Source organism: Taudactylus pleione, unplaced genomic scaffold (genome assembly GCF_031769625.1).
Source record: "Taudactylus pleione unplaced genomic scaffold, aTauple2 ptg001711l, whole genome shotgun sequence".
Lineage (NCBI taxonomy): Eukaryota > Metazoa > Chordata > Amphibia > Anura > Myobatrachidae > Taudactylus > Taudactylus pleione.
The window spans coordinates 451,571-473,715 of NW_028286108.1; the positions used below are offsets into that span (position 1 = coordinate 451,571).

The 22,145-nt window shown below is 45.6% G+C and overlaps 1 protein-coding gene across 1 annotated transcript in view; it reads right to left on the reverse strand.

Moving 5' to 3' along the window:
• The window catches only part of LOC148439555 (inter-alpha-trypsin inhibitor-like), a 130,249-nt gene that overhangs the window by 70,744 nt on the left and 37,360 nt on the right, over positions 1–22,145 (reverse strand). Inside the window, exon 3 of the mRNA XM_088464594.1 lies at positions 20,998–21,192. Within this exon, the coding sequence (XP_088320720.1) occupies positions 20,998–21,192 (195 nt within the window). The remainder of the gene's footprint in view (positions 1–20,997; positions 21,193–22,145) is intronic.

Below are 22,145 nucleotides of genomic sequence, written 5' to 3' on the forward strand. Positions count from 1 at the left end.
CTCACCGCTCCTCCCTACATCTCCAGCCTCATTACCTCACCCCTCCTCCCAACATCTCCAGCCTCATTACCTCACCCCTCCTCCCTACATCTCCAGCCTCATTACATCACCCCTCCTTCCTACATCTCCAGCCTCATTACCTCACCCCTCCTCCCTCCATCTCCTGCCTCATTACCTCACCCCTCCTCCCTCCATCTCCAGCCTCATTACCTCACCCCTCCTCCCTCCATCTCCAGCCTCATTACCTCACCCCTCCTCCCTCCATCTCCAGCCTCATTACCTCACCCCTCCTCCCTACATCTCCAGCCTCATTACCTCACCCCTCCTCCCTCCATCTCCAGCCTCATTACCTCACCCCTCCTCCCTCCATCTCCAGCCTCATTACCTCACCGCTCCTCCCTACATCTCCAGCCTCATTACCTCACCCCTCCTCCCTCCATCTCCAGCCTCATTACCTCACCGCTCCTCCCTACATCTCCAGCCTCATTACCTCACCCCTCCTCCCTCCATCTCCAGCCTCATTACCTCACCCCTCCTCCCTACATCTCCATCCTCATTACCTCACCCCTCCTCCCTACATCTCCAGCATCATTACCTCACTGCTCCTCCCAACATCTCCAGCCTCATCTCCTCACTGCTCCTCCCTACATCTCCAGCCTCATTACCTCACCCCTCCTCCCTACATCTCCAGCCTCATTACCTCACCCCTCCTCCCTCCATCTCCAGCCTCATTACCTCACCCCTCCTCCCTCCATCTCCAGCCTCATTACCTCACCCCTCCTCCCTCCATCTCCAGCCTCATTACCTCACCCCTCCTCCCTCCATCTCCAGCCTCATTACCTCACCCTTCCTCCCTACATCTCCAGCCTCATTACCTCACCCCTCCTCCCTCCATCTCCAGCCTCATTACCTCACCCCTCCTCCCTCCATCTCCAGCCTCATTACCTCACCGCTCCTCCCTACATCTCCAGCCTCATTACCTCACCCCTCCTCCCTACATCTCCTGCCTCATTACCTCACCCCTCCTCCCTCCATCTCCAGCCTCATTACCTCACCCCTCCTCCCTCCATCTCCAGCCTCATTACCTCACCCTTCCTCCCTACATCTCCAGTCTCATTACCTCACCCCTCCTCCCTCCATCTCCAGCCTCATTACCTCACCCCTCCTCCCTCCATCTCCAGCCTCATTACCTCACCCCTCCTCCCTCCATCTCCAGCCTCCTCCCCTCTCTAGGCTGCTGCTAAACAACAGGGCACATTGCTAGCTCTGATTAGCTCTCCCTGGCTCAGAGAGCCAATCGGAGTGCAGCACACGGCCCTGTAGTAGCAGCAGTCAGTCACTCACACAGCACAGAACAGAAACATAGTATTTCCAGACTTTTCCATGAAGTTCATAATGCAATTCCTACGTTTTTGAAACTAATTGGATTGGAAACCATATCTGCCACCTTATAAGTGAGGGAAATTGTGCAAACAAGAGGTCCTCTAGGTGGTATAGAAGTGGTTCTTTACATCCAAAGGGCCTAAACCAAGCTGTAGAACTGAACTCTAACTTTTGAGTCAGGATACTGAGTCCCTCTCTTAGATAGAGGTTCATTAAACATGTATCTCGTGTACATACATACCAACTCTGCTTTATCATTTATGGTGGTTAGGATTATATGTTCAGACCACTGATGGTCTAATATCAAAAATCCTGATAGATTTGGCTTCCTTATATACAGTACTGTATGTGTTCTATGGAGGGTGAATCTTCGTGCAAGGACTAGTATAGTATTATAACATCTATACAAAACAAAATATTCAACAGTTTGGATATGGCGCTAAAAACATCAATCACACTAAGGAAAGATCCTCTTCAGTCTCAATTATGAAATACACATAAAAGAGAGAAAAGGATACAACATGTTCTGGCGTAACACTGTTTATACAATGTATCAGTAATAAAATGTAACACCACATGGGATATGGAGCTAAATAGTCCAAAATCATTGTAGTGGGGATTCCCCCTATACATTGGAGCAGCTGTCCCCACATCGGAGCAATGAAGAATTGCTCCAATGTTAGGTATCCCCCGCGGCAAGGTGAATACTTTATTATTGCCCCCCGATGATGAATAGGCCCCTCAATATTGGAAATCAAGCCTGCTTTTTAATTTAGCCAGAGACGTGTTCCTTCACTGTGGCCGCCCCCAATTACCGTAAAAGGAGAGACAATCACCAAAGGGGTTCACAAGTAGAAATCCCTTTATTAACAACATTAAGGCAAGAAGTCCAAAATAAAATGAAAGGGGACTCAGCTCCCAGTTCTTCTTACCATCATTGAACTCTCCTTAATCCTCGGGTATGTCACATAAAACCTCCTCCTTCTATGGTCTCCCTCCAGGTAAGCTGACCTGTCCCCACCAGCGCGTTTCTATCCAATGCTGGATCTCTTACAAGGTATAGGGACAGCACAATGAGGTATGTTTAAATACCCTACTAAACAAAGTAATTGGGTTCAAGTATTACAAATTATCACTTTAGCCCAAAACATGTATACAATATAAACCATTTAATACATAATGTTCAAAACTTTTAAACAATCCATTTCCCAGCACTGCCTCACTTGTGGTTTTGGACACTGGAAGCGATGTAGAGTCCATCTTTACTTTCCATTTGCCGCTTATGCCCCACCTGTTGTAGGAAGTGATGTGGTCTCCACTTATGTCTATTGTATTTGGCGCCTGTATTGCTCCATATTGCCGGGACCCCCGCTGGAATCCTTTACTACCAGTTGCCATGGAGTCACTTGTTTACTCAGACTACACATATCCACACTTCCAGTTTTCATCCCAGAAGTGACCTATCGCTACCCCGTTGTTATGTTCTAATGCTGTGCCCGCCAGGTACTGTTCCTGCAGACTTGGGGTGGCATGCATTCAGGCTGCCATGCATCTCACCACCCTTCGCAAAGGATAGCTTTCTCGGTAAGAGCTGAGGGACAAATGAGGGACTTCCAGGTCTATAAATAAAATAAATACAAGGAGAAACTAAGTCTAGGGGGCATATTCAATAGAGCGCGAGGTTTAGCGAGGAAAAAACCTCACACCCAATTGTGGATTACCGCGGGTATGCGTGTTCCCGATACCCGCGGCATCCAATTAAAAAAAGAGGTTGCGTGGTTTCAGAGCTGAAAACCCCACATGTGTAAAAATAAAAAAAAATTACACTTACCTGCCCGGGGGTCTCTGGTGGTCTCTACGGCTCCCGGTGGCCTCTCCTCCATCTTGTCATTGGAGTGGGGGCTGCTGGGAGTCCCGGGGGCTGCGGGGAGGCACAAGGGCTGCTGAGAGATGTAGTTCTCTCAGCGCCCATTACGGGGGGAATCACTGACACTGGGGGGGCACACACACAACGCTCATACACACAGACTTACAAACACTGACATACTCACAGCTGCAGAAGACCAGACGCTGGATGCAGAAGACTGCGCTGCAGAAGGTGAGTAATTAAGGACTAATTATGCTAATTGGTCACTTCCAATTGCTTAATTAGTCCTCAGGGGGGTTGTCCCAGAGCAAGTCCCTCTGATTTTTCCTAAAATTAAGGATTTTCAGAAAAATCAGACTTTCTCTGGGGCTGCGAGAAGAACAACCCGGCGCTCAAAATAGATAAATATCCGCAACTAACTGAATAGCAAAAATCCCCCAGTGCAGGACAAACCTCGCAGGTGCAGGTGCAGGATTTTTGCTATACTCGCCCCATTTGAATATGCCCCTAGGTGTGCACAAGGAAAAGACTAATAGGGGTATTCAATATGGGTGCTATAACATCATTTTTTGCGTTAATATCACTGGTTTTAGTTTTACACCGTATTCAATTTCAAAGACTTATCGCAGTTTTGAAAAGTCTTTGATAAAAAACGGTGATAACTTTTCACCATTGAATAGGTGTCGAAAAAAAGTGCAGAATTGGGGTTTAGGGGTGCAGGCTTAAAAAAAATAGCCTGCACCCCTGAGATTGACATTTAAAAAAGAACTGTGTCAAAACAAGTTTTTAAAAAAAATAGGGACACCCCAAAAAATTAATTTAAAAATTAGGGTGCAAAAAAAAAAAAAGGGAAAAAATTGTTAAACAATAGGCAAATAGGTTCAGGGCTATTCTGCATGTATGCGGCCGGTGTATTCTAGAATAGGCTATTAGCGGCCGGTGTATTCTAGAATAGATTTATAGCGGCCGGTGTATTCTAGAATAGAATTATAGCGGCCGGTGTTTTCTAGAATAGAATTATAGCGGCAGGTGTATTATAGAATAAGCTATTAGCGGCCGGTGTATTATAGAATAAGCTATTAGCGGCCGGTGTATTATAGAATAAGCTATTAGCGGCCGGTGTATTCTAGAATAGAATTATAGCGGCCGGTGTTTTCTAGAATAGAATTATAGCGGCAGGTGTATTATAGAATAAGCTATTAGCGGCAGGTGTATTATAGAATAAGCTATTAGCGGCAGGTGTATTATAGAATAAGCTATTAGCGGCAGGTGTATTCTAGAATAGAATTATAGCGGCCGGTGTATTCTAGAATAGGCTATTAGCGGCCGGTGTTTTCTAGAATAGAATTATAGCGGCAGGTGTTTTCTAGAATAGATTTATAGCGGCAGGTGTATTATAGAATAGAATTATAGCGGCAGGTGTATTATAGAATAGATTTATAGCGGCAGGTGTATTATAGAATAGAATTATAGCGGCCGGTGTATTCTAGAATAGGCTATTAGCGGCCGGTGTTTTCTAGAATAGATTTATAGCGGCAGGTGTATTATAGAATAGAATTATAGCGGCCGGTGTATTCTAGAATAGGCTATTAGCGGCCGGTGTTTTCTAGAATAGAATTATAGCGGCAGGTGTTTTCTAGAATAGATTTAAAGCGGCAGGTGTATTATAGAATAGAATTATAGCGGCCGGTGTATTCTAGAATAGGCTATTAGCGGCCGGTGTTTTCTAGAATAGAATTATAGCGGCAGGTGTTTTCTAGAATAGATTTATAGCGGCAGGTGTATTATAGAATAGAATTATAGCGGCAGGTGTTTTCTAGAATAGAATTATAGCGGCAGGTGCACAAATGCAGAATTTTTAAAAAATTACTTTAGGGACACCAAAATATGCTAGTACCCATTTTCATGTACCCCAAATTTGATGGGACCACTTAAAAAAACAAAAAAAAATAACCTGAGTGCTCTTCTGCATCACTTCATCAATGTCGGGAAAAAAGCACCTGCTGCGGCTATTTAAATCCCCGACCTTCAATTAAAGGCTAAAACGGGGGTACCCATAGTGTTCCCCAATGTTTTTACAACTTTAGGGGGTCTTGCAAATATTTTAAGGAAAAATTCGTAACTTTACGCAAATCCAACTTCGAAGTTTCCCGTTTTCATTAATTTGATATTGAATACGGGGATACGCGGGAGCGCGCAGCAGACTTAACGTTTCATATCGGTGTTTTTTTCTGCGTTAACTTCGGCAGTGAAGTTAACGTTTCATATTGAATACCCCTCTGAGGAGGAAATGTAACAATAATTGCGGAGATAAAAAAAATATAGACTTAAATAAAGTTGAGGCAATATGCTGAAAAATAAGAATCTATGACAGGACAGGGCAGAACCCAGAAGCCGAGGCTGGCACGATCCAGAAGATAAGAGCGGGTCGGTAACTCCAGCGAAGCAGAACCCAGAAGCCGAGGCTGGCACGATCCAGAAGATAAGAGCGGGTCGGTAACTCCAGCGAGGCAGAACCCAGAAGCCGAGGCTGGCACGATCCAGAAGATAAGAGCGGGTTGGTAACTCCAGCGAGGCAGAACCCAGAAGCCGAGGCTGGCACGATCCAAAAGATAAGAGCGGGTCGGTAACTCCAGCGAGGCAGAATACAGAAGCAGAGGCTGGCACAATCCAGAAGATAAGAGCGGGTCGGTAACTCCAGCGAGGTAGAATACAGAAGCAGAGGCTGGCACGATCCAGAAGATAAGAGCGGGTCGGTAACTCCAGCGAAGCAGAACCCAGAAGCCGAGGCTGGCACGATCCAGAAGATAAGAGCGGGTCGGTAACTCCAGCGAGGCAGAACCCAGAAGCCGAGGCTGGCACGATCCAGAAGATAAGAGCGGGTTGGTAACTCCAGCGAGGCAGAACCCAGAAGCCGAGGCTGGCACGATCCAAAAGATAAGAGCGGGTCGGTAACTCCAGCGAGGCAGAATACAGAAGCAGAGGCTGGCACAATCCAGAAGATAAGAGCGGGTCGGTAACTCCAGCGAGGTAGAATACAGAAGCAGAGGCTGGCACGATCCAGAAGATAAGAGCGGGTCGGTAACTCCAGCGAGGCAGAATCCAGAAGCAGAGGCTGGCATGATCCAGAAGATAAGAGCGGGTCGGTAACTCCAGCGAGGCAGAACCCAGAAGCCGAGGCTGGCACGATCCAGAAGATAAGAGCGGGTCGGTAACTCCAGCGAGGCAGAACCCAGAAGCCGAGGCTGGCACGATCCAGAAGATAAGAGCGGGTTGGTAACTCCAGCGAGGCAGAACCCAGAAGCCGAGGCTGGCACGATCCAAAAGATAAGAGCGGGTCGGTAACTCCAGCGAGGCAGAATACAGAAGCAGAGGCTGGCACAATCCAGAAGATAAGAGCGGGTCGGTAACTCCAGCGAGGTAGAATACAGAAGCAGAGGCTGGCACGATCCAGAAGATAAGAGCGGGTCGGTAACTCCAGCGAGGCAGAATCCAGAAGCAGAGGCTGGCATGATCCAGAAGATAAGAGCGGGTCGGTAACTCCAGCGAGGCAGAATCCAGAAGCAGAGGCTGGCACGATCCAGAAGATAAGAGCGGGTCGGTAACTCCAGTGAGGCAGAAGCTATGACTGACAGGGAGGCTAAGCCCGCCCTCCCTGCCTTTTTTCAAACACATGGGCCAATTGGATTGTCCCAGCTAGGACAAGCTCCCAATCACTATTCACTGCAGGTGAGAGGCTGCGCGTACTATGGTCTGGCGTCCCAGTCTCCTAGAGATGGACAGGACCCAGAAGCTTGCTGGGAGCAGGGCAGCGGCTCCTAACATCTAAAGGTAAGAATAGCTCCTTAGGAATAATGATAGAATAGCTCATATGCAACATATACAAATGTGTCCATGCTCATCCTTGCTATAATCGCAGCAAACAGGCGTCCTAGTCATGGCATGAAAACAGCGTGGGTTGGTGTGGTAAGGCGTGCTAAGGGGCAAGAGGATCCACGGCATGCAATACTGGCGATTGCTCCACTAATGTAAGCTACAGTCCTGAATAATACAGCAGTGGATAGGTATGGCGCTACAGAATACAATAGTAAGCGCTGACAGCTGGGCCAATCACGCACTGCACATTGTAACAGTCTGTTTTATATACTGTACTAATACTGCACGGTGGACTATTTTATTAAAGACTGTCTGTGCGATTACTTGTGCCGTGCACATTGTTCTGCAAGCGCCTAGCGGCAATTTCGGCAGTGATGTGTGGCACTCACGCAGTGGTGACATGCCTTACAGATGAACGGTGGTTCTCTATGACCTCACCACTCAACCACAAGTCCCAGCACAGAAAAAGGTCTCTGCAGATTAAACACTGCTTGTGCGACTTTTGCAGCAAACTACTGTAGCGATAATATCTAACTGCAAATACTGTCACACACACAATAAGTGACACAGAAAAGTAAATGCAGGGTTGGGAAACACCTGAAATAAAAAATATTCACTACAATCAGTGACATCACTATGACATCACTATGTCCCTGCAGGTGTGCAGCACCAGACTATGTGGCTACCATGGGCTAGCGGTATGGTCATTGCTTATACTGGGGTTTGATTCCCACTAAGGACAGATGCTGGATATATTTTTTAACATCTGCAAGTTTTAGCAAAATATCACTATTATTATTATTATTATTATTGTTATTATTATTTTTATTAATTATTATTTATTATTATTTATTATTATTATTATTATTATTATTGTTATTATTATTATTATTATTGTTATTGTTATTATTATTATTATTATTGTTATTATTATTATTATTATTATTATTATAATTATTATTATTTTCTTCATTATTTTCTTTTTCTCCAGATTTAACAACCAGGTGAAACTAGAAATCGCAGCATGAAAAGCACATCTCTGTATAACACACTGAAGGTGTGACTATAGTATAGCTGGTGCGACTACAGCGTCTGACTATAGCAGGTGTGACTATAGCGTCAATGTTCCATGTGTGCGTGGCTTGCTCTATAGTAGATCATACTGTGAATATGATTGTAAGGGGACACATACAGTACATTAGTATTAGAGGTTTTTTTTATTTATATATTTTTTTTTTGCTCCAGAATTGATAACCAGGTGTAACTACAAGTTCCAGCATGAAAAGCCCATCATTGTATGACATATCAAATGTGCGACGTTATAGCACCTGTTATATAGCATCAATGATCAGTGTGTGTGTGCAGCTTGCTCTATATACAGTATATATACAGTAGTATACAGTGAATATGCAAATCACAGACAACAGGTGTTAGACATGTTGCCAGTACCCTCTGTGGGTCAATGGTTAAGGTAACTGCTTAGAGAGCCGTCAACTTGGGTTTGATTCCCATAAGGCCGTGGGCACTAAGCAATGTGATTTTTTTAATCAATATTATATCTACAGTGTATATTTTTTATAAATGTAACCTTTGCTACCATACTGTATCTGCACGTTGTTCTGCCAACGCCTAGGGGCACACAGTGGTGACATGTCTTACAAATGAAGAGTGTGTTGAGGGGCGCTCTATGAAGTCACCCCTCTGCTTGTGCGACTTTTGCAGCAAATACTGTAGCAGCAATATCTAGTTAACTGCAAAAAAATTAAAGTCACACACACAATTAGTAAATGCAGGGTTGGGAACTGCCCCAAAATAAAAATATATTCACTACAATCAGTGACATCACTATGACATCACTATGTCACTGCAGAGTTTGGCAGCAAGATTTTCCTTTGTATGTGGTAGGATAGAAATGTGACTCAGACGCTTCTAATTATCCACTCTGTGACTCTGCTGCTTCCTGTACTTGCTGTTTGGATCGTTCCCGCAGCTACGAACGTCTGAGAATATTCCTGTTACCTTTGCTGATTTCCTGTGATACACCTACAACTCTACACAGTCATGTATTCAACCGTAGGGCCATAACTAGGGTGGTACCACATGTGCCATGGCATAGGGCACTGCAGGTCCATAACTAGGGTGGTGCCACATGTGCTGAAGCACAGAGCACCGCAGGGCTGTAACTAGGGTGGTGCCACATGTGCCGTGGCACAGGACACCACAGGGCAGGGGGCACCTCTTCAGCTGCGGCTGTCAATTTTTTATCTATCATTCTCACGTGTAGCTTCTTTTTCTTTTATCCCTGGCATCTCCTGGCTGCCCCTATCTCCTCCCTGCCATCTCCTGGCTGCCCCTATCTCCTCCCTGGCATCTCCTGGCTGCCCCTATCTCCTCCCTGGCAGTCTCCCCCTCCATCTGGCCCCCTCCCCCTGCACATTCCGTTACATCCTCTTTAATGTAGGGGTGTGTACCGGCCACGTTTTGTGTTTTGGATCTGGATCTTTCTTCGTGTTTTGGATCTGGATTGGTTTTGCCAAAACCACCCTTCCGTGTTTTGGGTTCTGGGTTTTGTGTTTTGGATCTGTATTTTTTTTTAAAAAAAGCATAAAAACAGCTAAAATCACAGAATGTGTTGATTTTTCTGCTCCTATGCTATTATTAACCTCAAAAACCTTAATTTCCACTCAATTCCAGTCTATTCTGAACACCTCACACCTCACAATAGTGTTTTTATGTCCAAAAGGTTGCACCGAGGTAGATGGATGACTATGCTAAGCGACACGAGTGGGCGGCACAAACACGTGGCCCATCTAGGAGTGACACTGCCGTGGCAGACAGGATGGCAGTTTGAAAAACTAGGCCCCAAACTGTACATAATTCAAAGAAAAAAAAGAGGTGCAAGATGGAATTGTCCTTGGGCCCTCCCACCCACCCTTATGTTGTATAAACAGGACATACACACTTTAACAAACCAATCATTTCAGCACCAGGGTCTGCCACACGACTGTGGCTGAAATGATTGGTTCGTTTGGGCCCCCACAAAACAAGCTGGCAATTAATCTGTCCCTGCACAAACTGGCTCTACGGAGGCAAGATGTCGTCCTCATCCTCATCCACCGATTCCTCACCCTCTTCAGTGTTGTGTACATCCTCATCCTCACAGAGTATTAATTCGTCCCCGCTGGAATCCACCACCACAGGTCCCTCTGTACGTTCTGGAGGCTGGTCTCCCTGGAAGAGTTGATAATTCATTTTTATGAACATCATCTTCTCCACATTTTGTGGAAGCAACCTCCTATGCCTTTCGCTGACAAGGTTCCCGGCTGCACTAAACACTCTTTCGGAGTACACACTGGAGGGGGGGCAACTCAGGTAAAATAGAGCCAGTTTGTACAGGGGCCTCCAAATTGCCTCTTTTTCCTGCCAGTACAGGTACGGACTGTCTGACATGCCTACTTGGATGCTGTCACCGATGTAATCCTCCACCATTCTGTCAATGGTGACAGTATCATATGCAGTGACAGTAGACATGTCAGAAATTGTTGCCAGGTCCTTCAGTCCGGACCAGATGTCCAAACTTGGTCCTGCCTGCCCTGCATCACCGCCAGCGGGTTGCTTAGGATACCTAAGTTTTTTCCTGGCAGCCCCAGTTGCGAGAGAAAATGAAGAAGGAGCTGTTGACGTGTCACGTTCCGCTTCAGCTGACAGTGTTTTCACCAGCAGGTCTTTGCACCTCTGCAGGCTTGTGTCGGCCGGAAAGAGAGACACCACATAGGCTTTAAACCTAGGATCGAGCACGGTGGCCAAATGTAGTGGTCTGATTTCAACAGATTGACCACCCTGGAATCCTGGCAAAGCGAAAGAAGGGCTTCATCCACAAGTCCCACATGCCGAGCGGAATCGCTCCATCATAGCTCCTCCTTCACTTTCTCCAGCTGCTTCTGCAAAAGCCTGATGAGGGGAATGACCTGACTCAAGCTGTCAGTGTCTGAACTGACTTCACGTGTGGCAAGTTCGAAGGGCTGGAGAACCTTGCACAATACGGAAATCATTCTCCACTGTGCTTGAGTCAGGTGCATACCCCCTCCTTTGCCTATGTCATAGGTGGATGTATAGGCTTGAATGGCCTTTTGCTGCTCCTCCATCCTCTGAAGCATATAGAGGGTTGAGTTCCACCGTGTCACAACCTCTTGCTTCAGATGATGGCGGGGCAGGTTCAAGAGTGTTTGCTGGTGCTCCAGTCTTCGGCACGCAGTCACTGAATGGCGAAAGTGGCCAGAAATTTTTCGGGCCACCCAAAGCGTCTCCTGCTCGTCCCTGTCGCTTTTCAGAAAATTCTGCACCACCAAGTTTATTGTGTGAGCAAAACATGGGACGTGCTGGAATTTGCCCAGATGTAATGCCCGCACAATATTGGTGGCGTTGTCAGATATCACAAATCCCCAGGAGAGTCTAAGTGGGGTAAGCCACTGGGCGATGATTTCCCTCAGTTTCTCTAAGAGGTTGTCGGCGGTGTGCCTCTTACTGAAACTGGTGATACACAGCGTAGCCTGCCTTGGAACGAGCTGGCGTTTCTGAGATGCTGCTACTGGTGACGCTGCTGCTGTTGCTGCGTAAGGTGATACATCTACCCAGTGGGCTGTCACAGTCATATAGTCCTTAGTCTGCCCTGTTCCACTTGTCCACATGTCCGTGGTTAAGTGGACATTGGGTACAACAGCATTTTTCAGGACACTGAGGACACTTTTGTTGATGTTTCTGTACAGTCTCGGTATCGCCTGCCTAGTGAAGTGGAATCTAAACGAGATTTGGAACCGGGGACACACTACCTCCATCAATTGTCTAAATCCCACTGCACTAATGGCGGATACCGGATGCACGTCTAACACCAACATAGCAGTCAAGGCCTCAGTTATACGTTTTGCTTCAGGATGACTGCTGTCGTACTTCATCCTCCTCGCTAAGGACTGTTGGAGGGTCAATTGTTTAGTAAAAGTAGTGGTGTTCCTACTTCCTCTCTGGGATGATGAACGACTCCCAGCAGCAGCAACAGCAGCAGCAGGAGGCGCAGCAATGCAGGATCCTCCGAAGGAATCCCGGATAAGAGAGTCAGTCATGCCAGTGACATGGCCTGCAGGACTACTTCCGATCCTGACTAAGGAGGAAATTGACGAGGAGGGAGTTGACGGTGTGGTTTGCAGGCACTTGGATACAACAGGACAACGGGATATAGGTGTCCCTGGACTGCTTACGGTCTTAGCCAAAGTTTCTGAACTTGACAGTAACTTTTTATGAACGCGCTGCAGGTGCCGTATAAGGGAGGATGTTCCTAGGTGGTTAACATCCCTACCCCTACTTATTCCACGTTTACATATGGTACATATGGCAAGACAGTTGTTGTCCAGATTTGGATAGAAATATTGCCAGACCAAAGAGGTGGAATGTTTGGTCTTCTGCCCAGGCATGACCGTGATGGGCTTTTTCATCCCACAGACAACAACTGTCTCCCCCGGAGCCTGATTTAAACAAACCACATCACCATCAGAATCCTCCTCGCCAACTTCCTCCTCAGCGCCAGCTACACCAGTATCCTCATCCTGTTGTACTTCAACAGTGACATCTTCAATTTGCATATCAGCAAGTGGACTGTGGGTGCTCCTTTCAGCACTTGCAGGGGGCGTGCAAATGGTGGAGAGAGCCACCTCTTCCCGTCCAGTGCTGGGAAGGTCAGGCATCGCAACCGCCACCACACTTGGACTCTCCTTGGGGATTTGTGATATCTTCTTAGAACGCACAGTTCTTTGCTGTGCTTTTGCCAGCTTAACTCGTTTGATTTTTTTAGCGGGAGGAGGGCTTCCATCGTCATGTGAAGCTGAACCACTAGTCATGAACATACTAGGGATCGACCTTAGCCGTTCCTTGCCACTCCGTGTCATAAATGGCATATTGGCAAGTTTACGTTTCTCTTCAGATGATTTAAATGTTTTTTTTAAGGTCATTTTCCTGAACTTTGTCATTTGTGATTGTATGTGGCTTCTACTATGACATTGGGCATCGGCCTTGGCAGACGACGTTGATGGCATGTTATCGTCTATGTCATGACTAGTGGGAGCAGCTTCAGCACTAGGAGGAAGTGGTTCTTGATCTTTCTCTATTTTATTTTTATCAGAAAAAGTTTGGTCCTCCATTTATGTTATATCGATTTGATATATACGTGCGGCTAAACACAGAAAATATTTTTTTATTTTTGCTGGAGAGTAGTGCACTTTGTGGGTTACACCACCCTTTAAGAAATGAGCCAGCCGGCCCTTTACTTATGGGACACAGGCGCACACTTGGCACTGCTCCTTTGTTGATGCACGTGCGGCTACTGCGCACACAATTCACAAACACAGAAAATAATTTTTTATTTTGTTTGGAGTGTACTTTGGGGGTTACAGCACCCTTTAACGGTCAAGCCAGCCGGCCCTTTACTTATGACAGAGGCGCACGCTTGGCACTACTTTGTTGATGCACGTGCGGCTACTGCGCACACAATTCACAAACACAGAAAAAATATTATTTTTTTAGCACTTGGGGGGAGCACCCCTGATGGACAGAGCACCCCCTGGACAACACTACAGCACCCCTTTAGGACTGGGACACTGCACAGGACTTTGGAGTGGACACAGCCCCTATGGAGAACTGACTGCACAACACAGTCCAGCCAGCCCCTATGGACTTTGAAGTAGTGGACACAGCCCCTATTAACAACAGCAGCACAGAACAACACAGCACAACACAGCCAGCCCCTATGGACTTTGAAGTAGTGGACAACAGCAGCACTACACTACACTACACTACACTACACAGCCCAGCCAGCCCTAACTCCCACCCTCCCTCTTCACTGTCCACAGCCGAGTGAGAAAATGGCGCCAACGCGGGTACCTTATATAGGATCCAAAACCCACGAGACTCGGAAGGCGGGATGATGACGTTTTGCCTCGATTTCAGATCCGAGTCAGGTGGGAAAAGTCGAGCCTGACTCGGATCTGCCTCGGATCGGGGGGGCTCGGGGGGGTTCGGATTTCAGAAATCCGAACCCGCTCACCCCTACTTTAATGTAACACACACAGCTATCTGCCCACAATTTCTGATGGCAGCCATGAACACAGCCACCGATTGCCCTGAAATGTATGCCGCTCGTAGCCCCCTGGGAGGTCGGCTGCTTCGTGGATGTAACCTGCAGTGCCGTAACCATGAGCCATCCTGGCATGTTGTAACCTGCAGTGCCGTAACCATGAGCCGTCCTGGCATGTTGTAACCTGCAGTGCCGTAACCATGAGCCATCCTGGCATGTTGTAACCTGCAGTGCCGTAACCATGAGCCGTCCCTGCATGTTGTACTAGGCTGTGTACTTACCTATTACTTACATGTGAGAATTCTTTGGGCACCAACATTTTTGGTAATTCAAAACACCAGAATTGCTGTGACACAAGCCCTTTTATTAGCATGGTGCCAAAAACAAATGGATTTCCCCCACTAATCATCTTATTCATAACTTAACAAGTACTTACTGTAGTCACTATTTTAGGGGTGGGAAAAAAGTAGAACTACACTTCCCAGCATGCCCTGCCATAGTTTTGTTATCTGACCATGCTAAAACTGTTGCAAGGTATGCTGGGATTTGTAGTTCAACAACAGCAGGAGGGCCACTTTTTGCCCACAGACCCTACTCATAGTAGACGTACTCAGTATCGACAGTTTGGAAATATATAATACAGTGATGTATGTCAACTCCTCCCTGTTACGTAATTTACAGTAATTGTCCTAACATCTAGGAACCTCCTCCCTGTTACGTCATTTATAGTAATTGTCCCGACAATATAGGAGCCTCCTCCCTGTTACGTCATTTATAGTAATTGTCCCAACATCTAGGAACCTCCTCACTATTACGTCATTTACAGTAATTGCCGCTACAACTAGGAACCTCCTCCCTGTTACGTCACTTACAGTAATTGCCCCAACATCTAGGAACCTCCTCACTGTTACGTCATTTACAGTAATTGTTCCAACATCTAGGAATCTCCTCCCTGTTACTTCATTTACAGTAATTTTCCCAACATCTAGGAACCTCCTCCCTGTTATGTCATTTACAGTAATTGTCCCAACATCTAGGAACCTCCTCCCTGTTACGTCATTTACAGTAATTGTCCTAACATCTAGGAACCTCCTCCCTGTTACGTCATTTACAGTAATTGTCCCAACATCTAGGAACCTCCTCACTGTTACATCATTTACAGTAATTGTCCCAACATCTAGGAACCTCCTCCCTGTTACATCATTTACAGTAATTGTCCCAACATCTAGGAACCTCCTCCCTGTTACTTCATTTACAGTAATTGTCCCAACATCTAGGAACCTCCTCCCTGTTACGTCACTTACAGTAATTGTCCCAACATCTAGGAACCTCCTCCCTGTTACATCTTTTGCAGTAATTGTCCCAACATCTAGGAACCTCCTCCCTGTTACATCTTTTGCAGTAATTGTCCCAACATCTAGGAACCTCCTCCCTGTTACTTCATTTACAGTAATTGTCCCAACATCTAGGAACCTCCTCCCTGTTACGTCATTTACAGCAATTGCCCCAACATCTAGGAACCTCCTCCCTGTTACGTCACTTACAGTAATTGTCCCAACATCTAGGAACCTCCTCCCTGTTACATCTTTTGCCGTAATTGTCCCAACATCTAGGAACCTCCTCCCTGTTACATCTTTTGCAGTAATTGTCCCAACATCTAGGAACCTCCTCCCTGTTACGTCATTTACAGCAATTGCCCCAACATCTAGGAACCTCCTCCCTGTTACGTCATTTACAGCAATTGCCCCAACATCTAGGAACCTCCTCCCTGTTAAGTAATTACAGAAACTTCATGCAAATTATTTGTGAAAATCTCAAAAATCCTGTAAGTAAATAAGAACAGTGCAGCATCGGCTGCCAGCAACATGGATGGATCCCAGCACATGCAATCTTCACGTCATGACATCATGATGTCTGTCCTATTATGCCGAGCGCGCCAGCCCGGAAGGACTGGTGGCGGCGGCAGGAGCGGTGTCGCGGTCCGGAGCAGCAGCGTGGATTCAGGTATGTTTTTATATATTTACTTTTTTAAAACCTGTCAGCACCACTGGGGGCACAACGGGGGAGGGGGGTGGCTACTACTGGGGGGACCTCTACTGGGGTGGGGGCACAACGGGGGGGGGTGGCTACTACTAGGGGCACCATTATTGGGGGGACCTCTACTGGGGGGGCTAATACAGGGGGCACTTAATCGGGAGGGGGAACCTCAACTGGGGACCACTACTTGGGGGGGGACTACTACTGGGGGCATTATAACAGGGGCCTACTACTAGGGGCACTGCACTGGGGGGACCGCAACTGGGGGCAATAACAGGAAGGACCACTACAGGGACCACTGGATAGGGGGGTCACTACTGGTTGCCTGCATCAGGGGGACCACTACTGGGGGCACTGCTTGGGAAGGGGGGGGACCACTACTGGGGGCACTGCTTGGGAAGGGGGGGACTACTGCTGGGGGCACTACATAAGGGGCTAGGGGCACTGCACTGCGGGGACCACTACAGGGGGCACTAGATAGGGGGGGATCACTACTGGGAAAACTGCATGGGGGGGAGACTACTGCTGGGGGCACTATATAAAGGGCACTGCATAGGGGGGGTTTCTACTACTGGGGGCACTATATAAAGGGCACTGCATAGGGGGGGTTCTACTACTGGGGGCACTATATAAAGGGCACTGCATAAGGGGATACCACTACTGGGTGCACTACATTGTGGGAACTGCTACTGGGGGCACTGCATAAGGGGGAACACTACATAGGGCACTGCATTTGGGGGGACCACTACTGGGGGCACTGAGTAAGGGGCACTACTATGGGCCTGCATAAGAGGGTACTGTATAAGGGGTACTACTGGGGTTAAGGTGCATATGGATAGGAATGTTCAGCATGAAAATTAAGGGGTGTGTCATGTTGACACGCCCCATTTTTAAGTGACCACGCCCATTTTTTTGGGGCGCCCGCACATCTCAGGATGTTGGGGGGGGGGCTCCTTTTTGCCCTGGGCTCCAAATACCCTAGTTACGCCACTGCTGGGCAAATGAAAGATTACATGACTGTGGCAGCCCAGTGGGTTGGTGTATCACCTTCACCAGCAGCAGTATCTAATGCCAGCTCATTCACAGGGAGGCTACTCTATGTATCACCAGCTTGTGTCAACATGTTGAAGAACTCAAGGATGTGATAGCCAAATCGCTTACCCCGCTAATACTCTCCTCAGGGTTTGTCATTTCCAATAATGCAAGTTACATAATCAGAGCATTACAGCAGGGTGACTTTGAGCGTGTACCATGTTTTTGCACACACAGTAAACGGTGGTTCAGATATTTTTTTTTTTTTAAATCACAGGTGCATAGAGGAGATGCCGTCTGTGGCCCATAACATTTCTGGGAATTTTCAGCATCAGCAACTGCATGTAAATATTGTAGTAGCTGCAAGAACAGTTTAATTCCACCAACTGAAGAAAGAGGTAGTAACAAGGTGGAATTCCAACCTTTATATGCTTTAGCCAATGTAGGTACAGCAAAAAGCCACCCAAGCCTACACTACAAGCCATGACATAAGGAGAGGAGGGGGAATGTACCTTACTCCAGCACAGTGGAGAATACGCTCTATTTTATGCCAAATATTGAAAAAATTTGAAATGTACCTAATAACCTTTCACGCAGAAAGGCAAATGACCACTTTTACCTTGTAATTTTCTGATCAACACTGGTCCTTTTTCTGTGTGAAAAGGTCAACCTGGGTTGAAATTCCTGGGACTTTGATCCTGGTTGACCGTTTCACACAGACGAAATACCAGTGTTGATCAGTAAATTACTGGGTAGAAATGCTTGACCCAATATTTTGCATTTTTGTGTGAAAGGGGGATCAGGCTGGGGCTGGCAAGATGACCCGCCATTCAAATGTGGGGTAAAAGCTGGGTTTGAAAGGATATTTCTGTCTGAAAGGGGTATAATTCAGACACTGCCAGCGTGAGTCAGGTGATTCCCTTAAATAAACAACTTGAAACACAGCTAGAGGAACTTGAGGAGATGAAACAAATGGATTCAACTAAGTTTGATGGACTTGTAGATCAAGTTCTTTATTCCCTTCACCAGCACCAAAGGGTTTGCAACATCTTGCAATTGGATCACTACATTTTGGCAACCTTGCTTGATCCTAGGTTTAAGTCCAACAAAATGTCTTTCTTTCCAACTGTCACAGATCTTAAGAGATGCAAAGGGCTCCTTACCAGCAAGTTGTCAACTCAAGTGGCACATGATACGACAATGTCTCCTGCTTTAGGTTCTCCTACAAATGCTGCTACCAGGAAAAAAAAACAGACCTGTCCCCAGACCCACTGGTGACGAGGATAAGTTGCCTCAATGCACCAGAGTAAAACATTATGACATCTGGTCAGGCTTGAAAGAATTATCCAAAAATTTTAACACCTACTCAACCTGATACACTATGCATCAATAAAACTGTGAAGGATTATATTTATGACCATGTACAAAGTAGCATTTCACACAGTCTCTTTGAATACTGGGAGGCAAAAAAAAGGCATTTTGGAGCTCTTTGTACAAACTAAGGCCCCAATTTAACATTTAGTGTCACTGTGATACAAACAAAAAATGTACTAGTATTTACCAATATTCACCCCTCCAGCGAGGTCCAGGGAAGTCCTCATCCTTGGCGAGTTCCTCTGCTGGGCTCCTGGCAGCCTAATGCTGCCAGTGATGGGGCTCCTGTGTTATGTGCATGCGCGGCGATCCATCAGCGCATGTGCATGTCACAGGGACCTGGCAGTGCCTGGAGGGCTTCGCTGAACCAGGAAAGGCACCACCGGGTCTCCATTGCAGACAATGGGGACCTCATCACTCTCGCCATCTAAAAGATGGTGAGAGCGATGCTTGACAAACATCGGTAATCTTTGTTAAATCCAGAAACCTGGCATAACCCCTTTAGCGAGCGCTAAAGGGGTTATTATTCATTGATAAGTGGGGACCTAACTTTGCATTACTTAAGCTGCCGACCCTCCAGTGTGTACTCAGAAAGAGTGCTTAGCACAGCCGGGAACCTTGTGAGTGATGGGTGTATGAGGCTACTTCCTAAAAATATGAAAAAACTGATGTTCATAAAAATTAACTACAAATTCTATGAGGAAGATCTTTGCTGCCTATTACAACAAAGTACAGAGACTTCTGTGATGGTGGATTCAGTGGGGATGAGCTAATATTGTGTGACGATAATATTAACAACACTGATGAGGGTGATGATGAGGATGATAATGACATCTTTGAACTGTAGAGATGATTGACATTGACAACACTATTAGCCACCTTAGGCCCTTTAATAGTTTGTTTTGTGGGGGCTCAAATAAACCAAGCACTTCAGCCATAAAAGGCAGTCCCTGTTGCTGATGTGCTTGGTTTGTTTAACTGTGCATGTTCTTTGTAACATACAACATATGGTCTTTGCCAATAGTGGGTGGGTGTGACAGGCAGTGTACTGTGTATTGCTTTACTTTACTAGGGTTCTCATGTTCTTTTGTATCTTGCAATGTCATCCATCACCAGCTTCTCATCCAGGCATATAGGTCCCATTTCCTGTAGCTTCTCAGCAGATACAGACTAGTATCATCAAATCATACAATTATATAGCAAATAATTATTCAATTAGAGTAGGTTTTTAATCTACCTTAAATCCTGAGCAAGCAATCAATCTCATTGGGGTTTGGATGCTTGTTTATTGATAGTGTTTTCCATGTCTCTAAATTGTTTTTCTTTATAGTTATAGTCATATTTATTTATTGTCATCAGCAAAACAAGTTTGTCAGATGAAATTACATTGCACAAAAACACGCTAAAAAACACAGTGAATAGCAATTCGTGGTAAAGGTTATTACAGACAGTTACGTGAAATAATGATGTTAAATTAACTGAGAGTTACATTCATAGCATTCAGCATGCGCACAGCAGATGGAAGAAAACTAACCCTCAAGCGACTCGTACGTGCCCGTAGTACTCTAAACCGCTTTAAAGACGGGAGCTTATCAATTTCATGAAATGGATGGCTAGGATCCGATATGATACCCTTGGTTCTCTTTAGAACCCTAAGCCCATAAACATCATGAATAGTTGGCAACTGCACGCCAATGATTTTACTGGCAGTCCTAATTCTGTAAATCAATCTCATTTGGATTCTTGTATTTGAATAGTTTGTTCCATTTAAATAATTTAATCAATCTATTAATCCTTTACCTGGCATCCACTAATACTACAACCTCTATTAGATTATACTTGCCTACTCTCCCGATTCGGCTGGGAGCCTCATGAAAATTGAGTGCTGCTCCCGGCCCCCTGGAAAGGCAGACAAGCCTCCCGTGCTTATGAGAGAATCCCCCGCAGCAGGGGTGGCCCATGATATGATTCACGAACAATGGTGGATCTATGAGGTGGTGGATTTTCTACTTATGGAGAAAGTGTCTTGAAAGAGGTCTTAAGAGAACGAAACATCGACATGACATACAACAGTGCAGCTGTTTTGTGAAATAAACCTTGCTGGCTATATTCATTGAAGATTTGGAGAGTGACCCTTGTTTTGGATTTCTGTATTTATACATACATACATACATATATATATATCAGCTACATAATGGGGAGGGAGATTGCTGATTTTTCAGGGAGTCTCTCCGACAGTCAGGGACAGTATGAGCAGAACCTGGCATTGCGCCTGTCTATAATGCCCCTAGTGGGACTGGTCTCTCACCTCTTGTGGGGTAAACCTCATCATACTCCTGATTGCACCGACTCTGACATTCCTTCTCAGTCAGGAATCTGTTGCTGCCATTTACAGGGTCTTTCTGTCGGATGATTTTACACAATTTCTGAGATTTGTCATATGTCCATCTGATAACAGGTCCAGCTCCTGGGTCCTCTATCACCGAAACGTCACATTCACTGTCTGCACACACAAAGGGAAATGAGAACAGAAAATGACTCCTGGGGCATTGCAGATAGTCGGCTTGATTCACAGTTAGAAGCAGATGGGGCAGGTGAATAATGTGCAGGAAATAAACTCTAATTCTCAGTGAAAATCAGAGCTACATGCTACGCAGTCAGTATTTCCCCTCATACACCCCTTACATTGCATTATGGTGAGATCAAGGAGCAAATTGCTCCATAATTACTCGTGTTATTGATTTGCTCCTAACAAACAGGTATATAATCACCCCTGGATGATATCGATGTTATTATAGGATCATACAGGAATAATAAATTAATCAAGAGATGGCAAAAAAAATGCTTAAAATGTGAAATTAAATTGGTGTATGATGTTAAATTGATGGGAAGTGGGTTTAATGATGTAATATACATGTATGGTGGGATGTTGTATCTATGGGAAATGGGTGTAATAATGATGTAATATACATGTATGGTGGGATGTTGTATCTATGGGAAATGGGTGTAATAATGATGTAATATACATGTATGGTGCGATGTTGTATCTATGGGAAATGGGTGTAATAATTATGTAATATACATGTATGGTGCGATGTTGTATCTATGGTAAATGGGTGTAATAATGATGTAATATACATGTATGGTGGGATGTTGTATCTATGGTAAATGGGTGTAATAATGATGTAATATACATGTATGGTGGGATGTTGTATCTATGGGAAATGGGTGTAATAATGATGTAATATACATGTATGGTGGGATGTTGTATCTATGGGAAATGGGTGTAATAATGATGTAATATACATGTATGGTGGGATGTTGTATCTATGGGAAATGGTTGTAATAATTATGTAATATACATGTATGGTGGGATGTTGTATCTATGGTAAATGGGTGTAATAATTATGTAATATACATGTATGGTGCGATGTTGTATCTATGGGAAATGGGTGT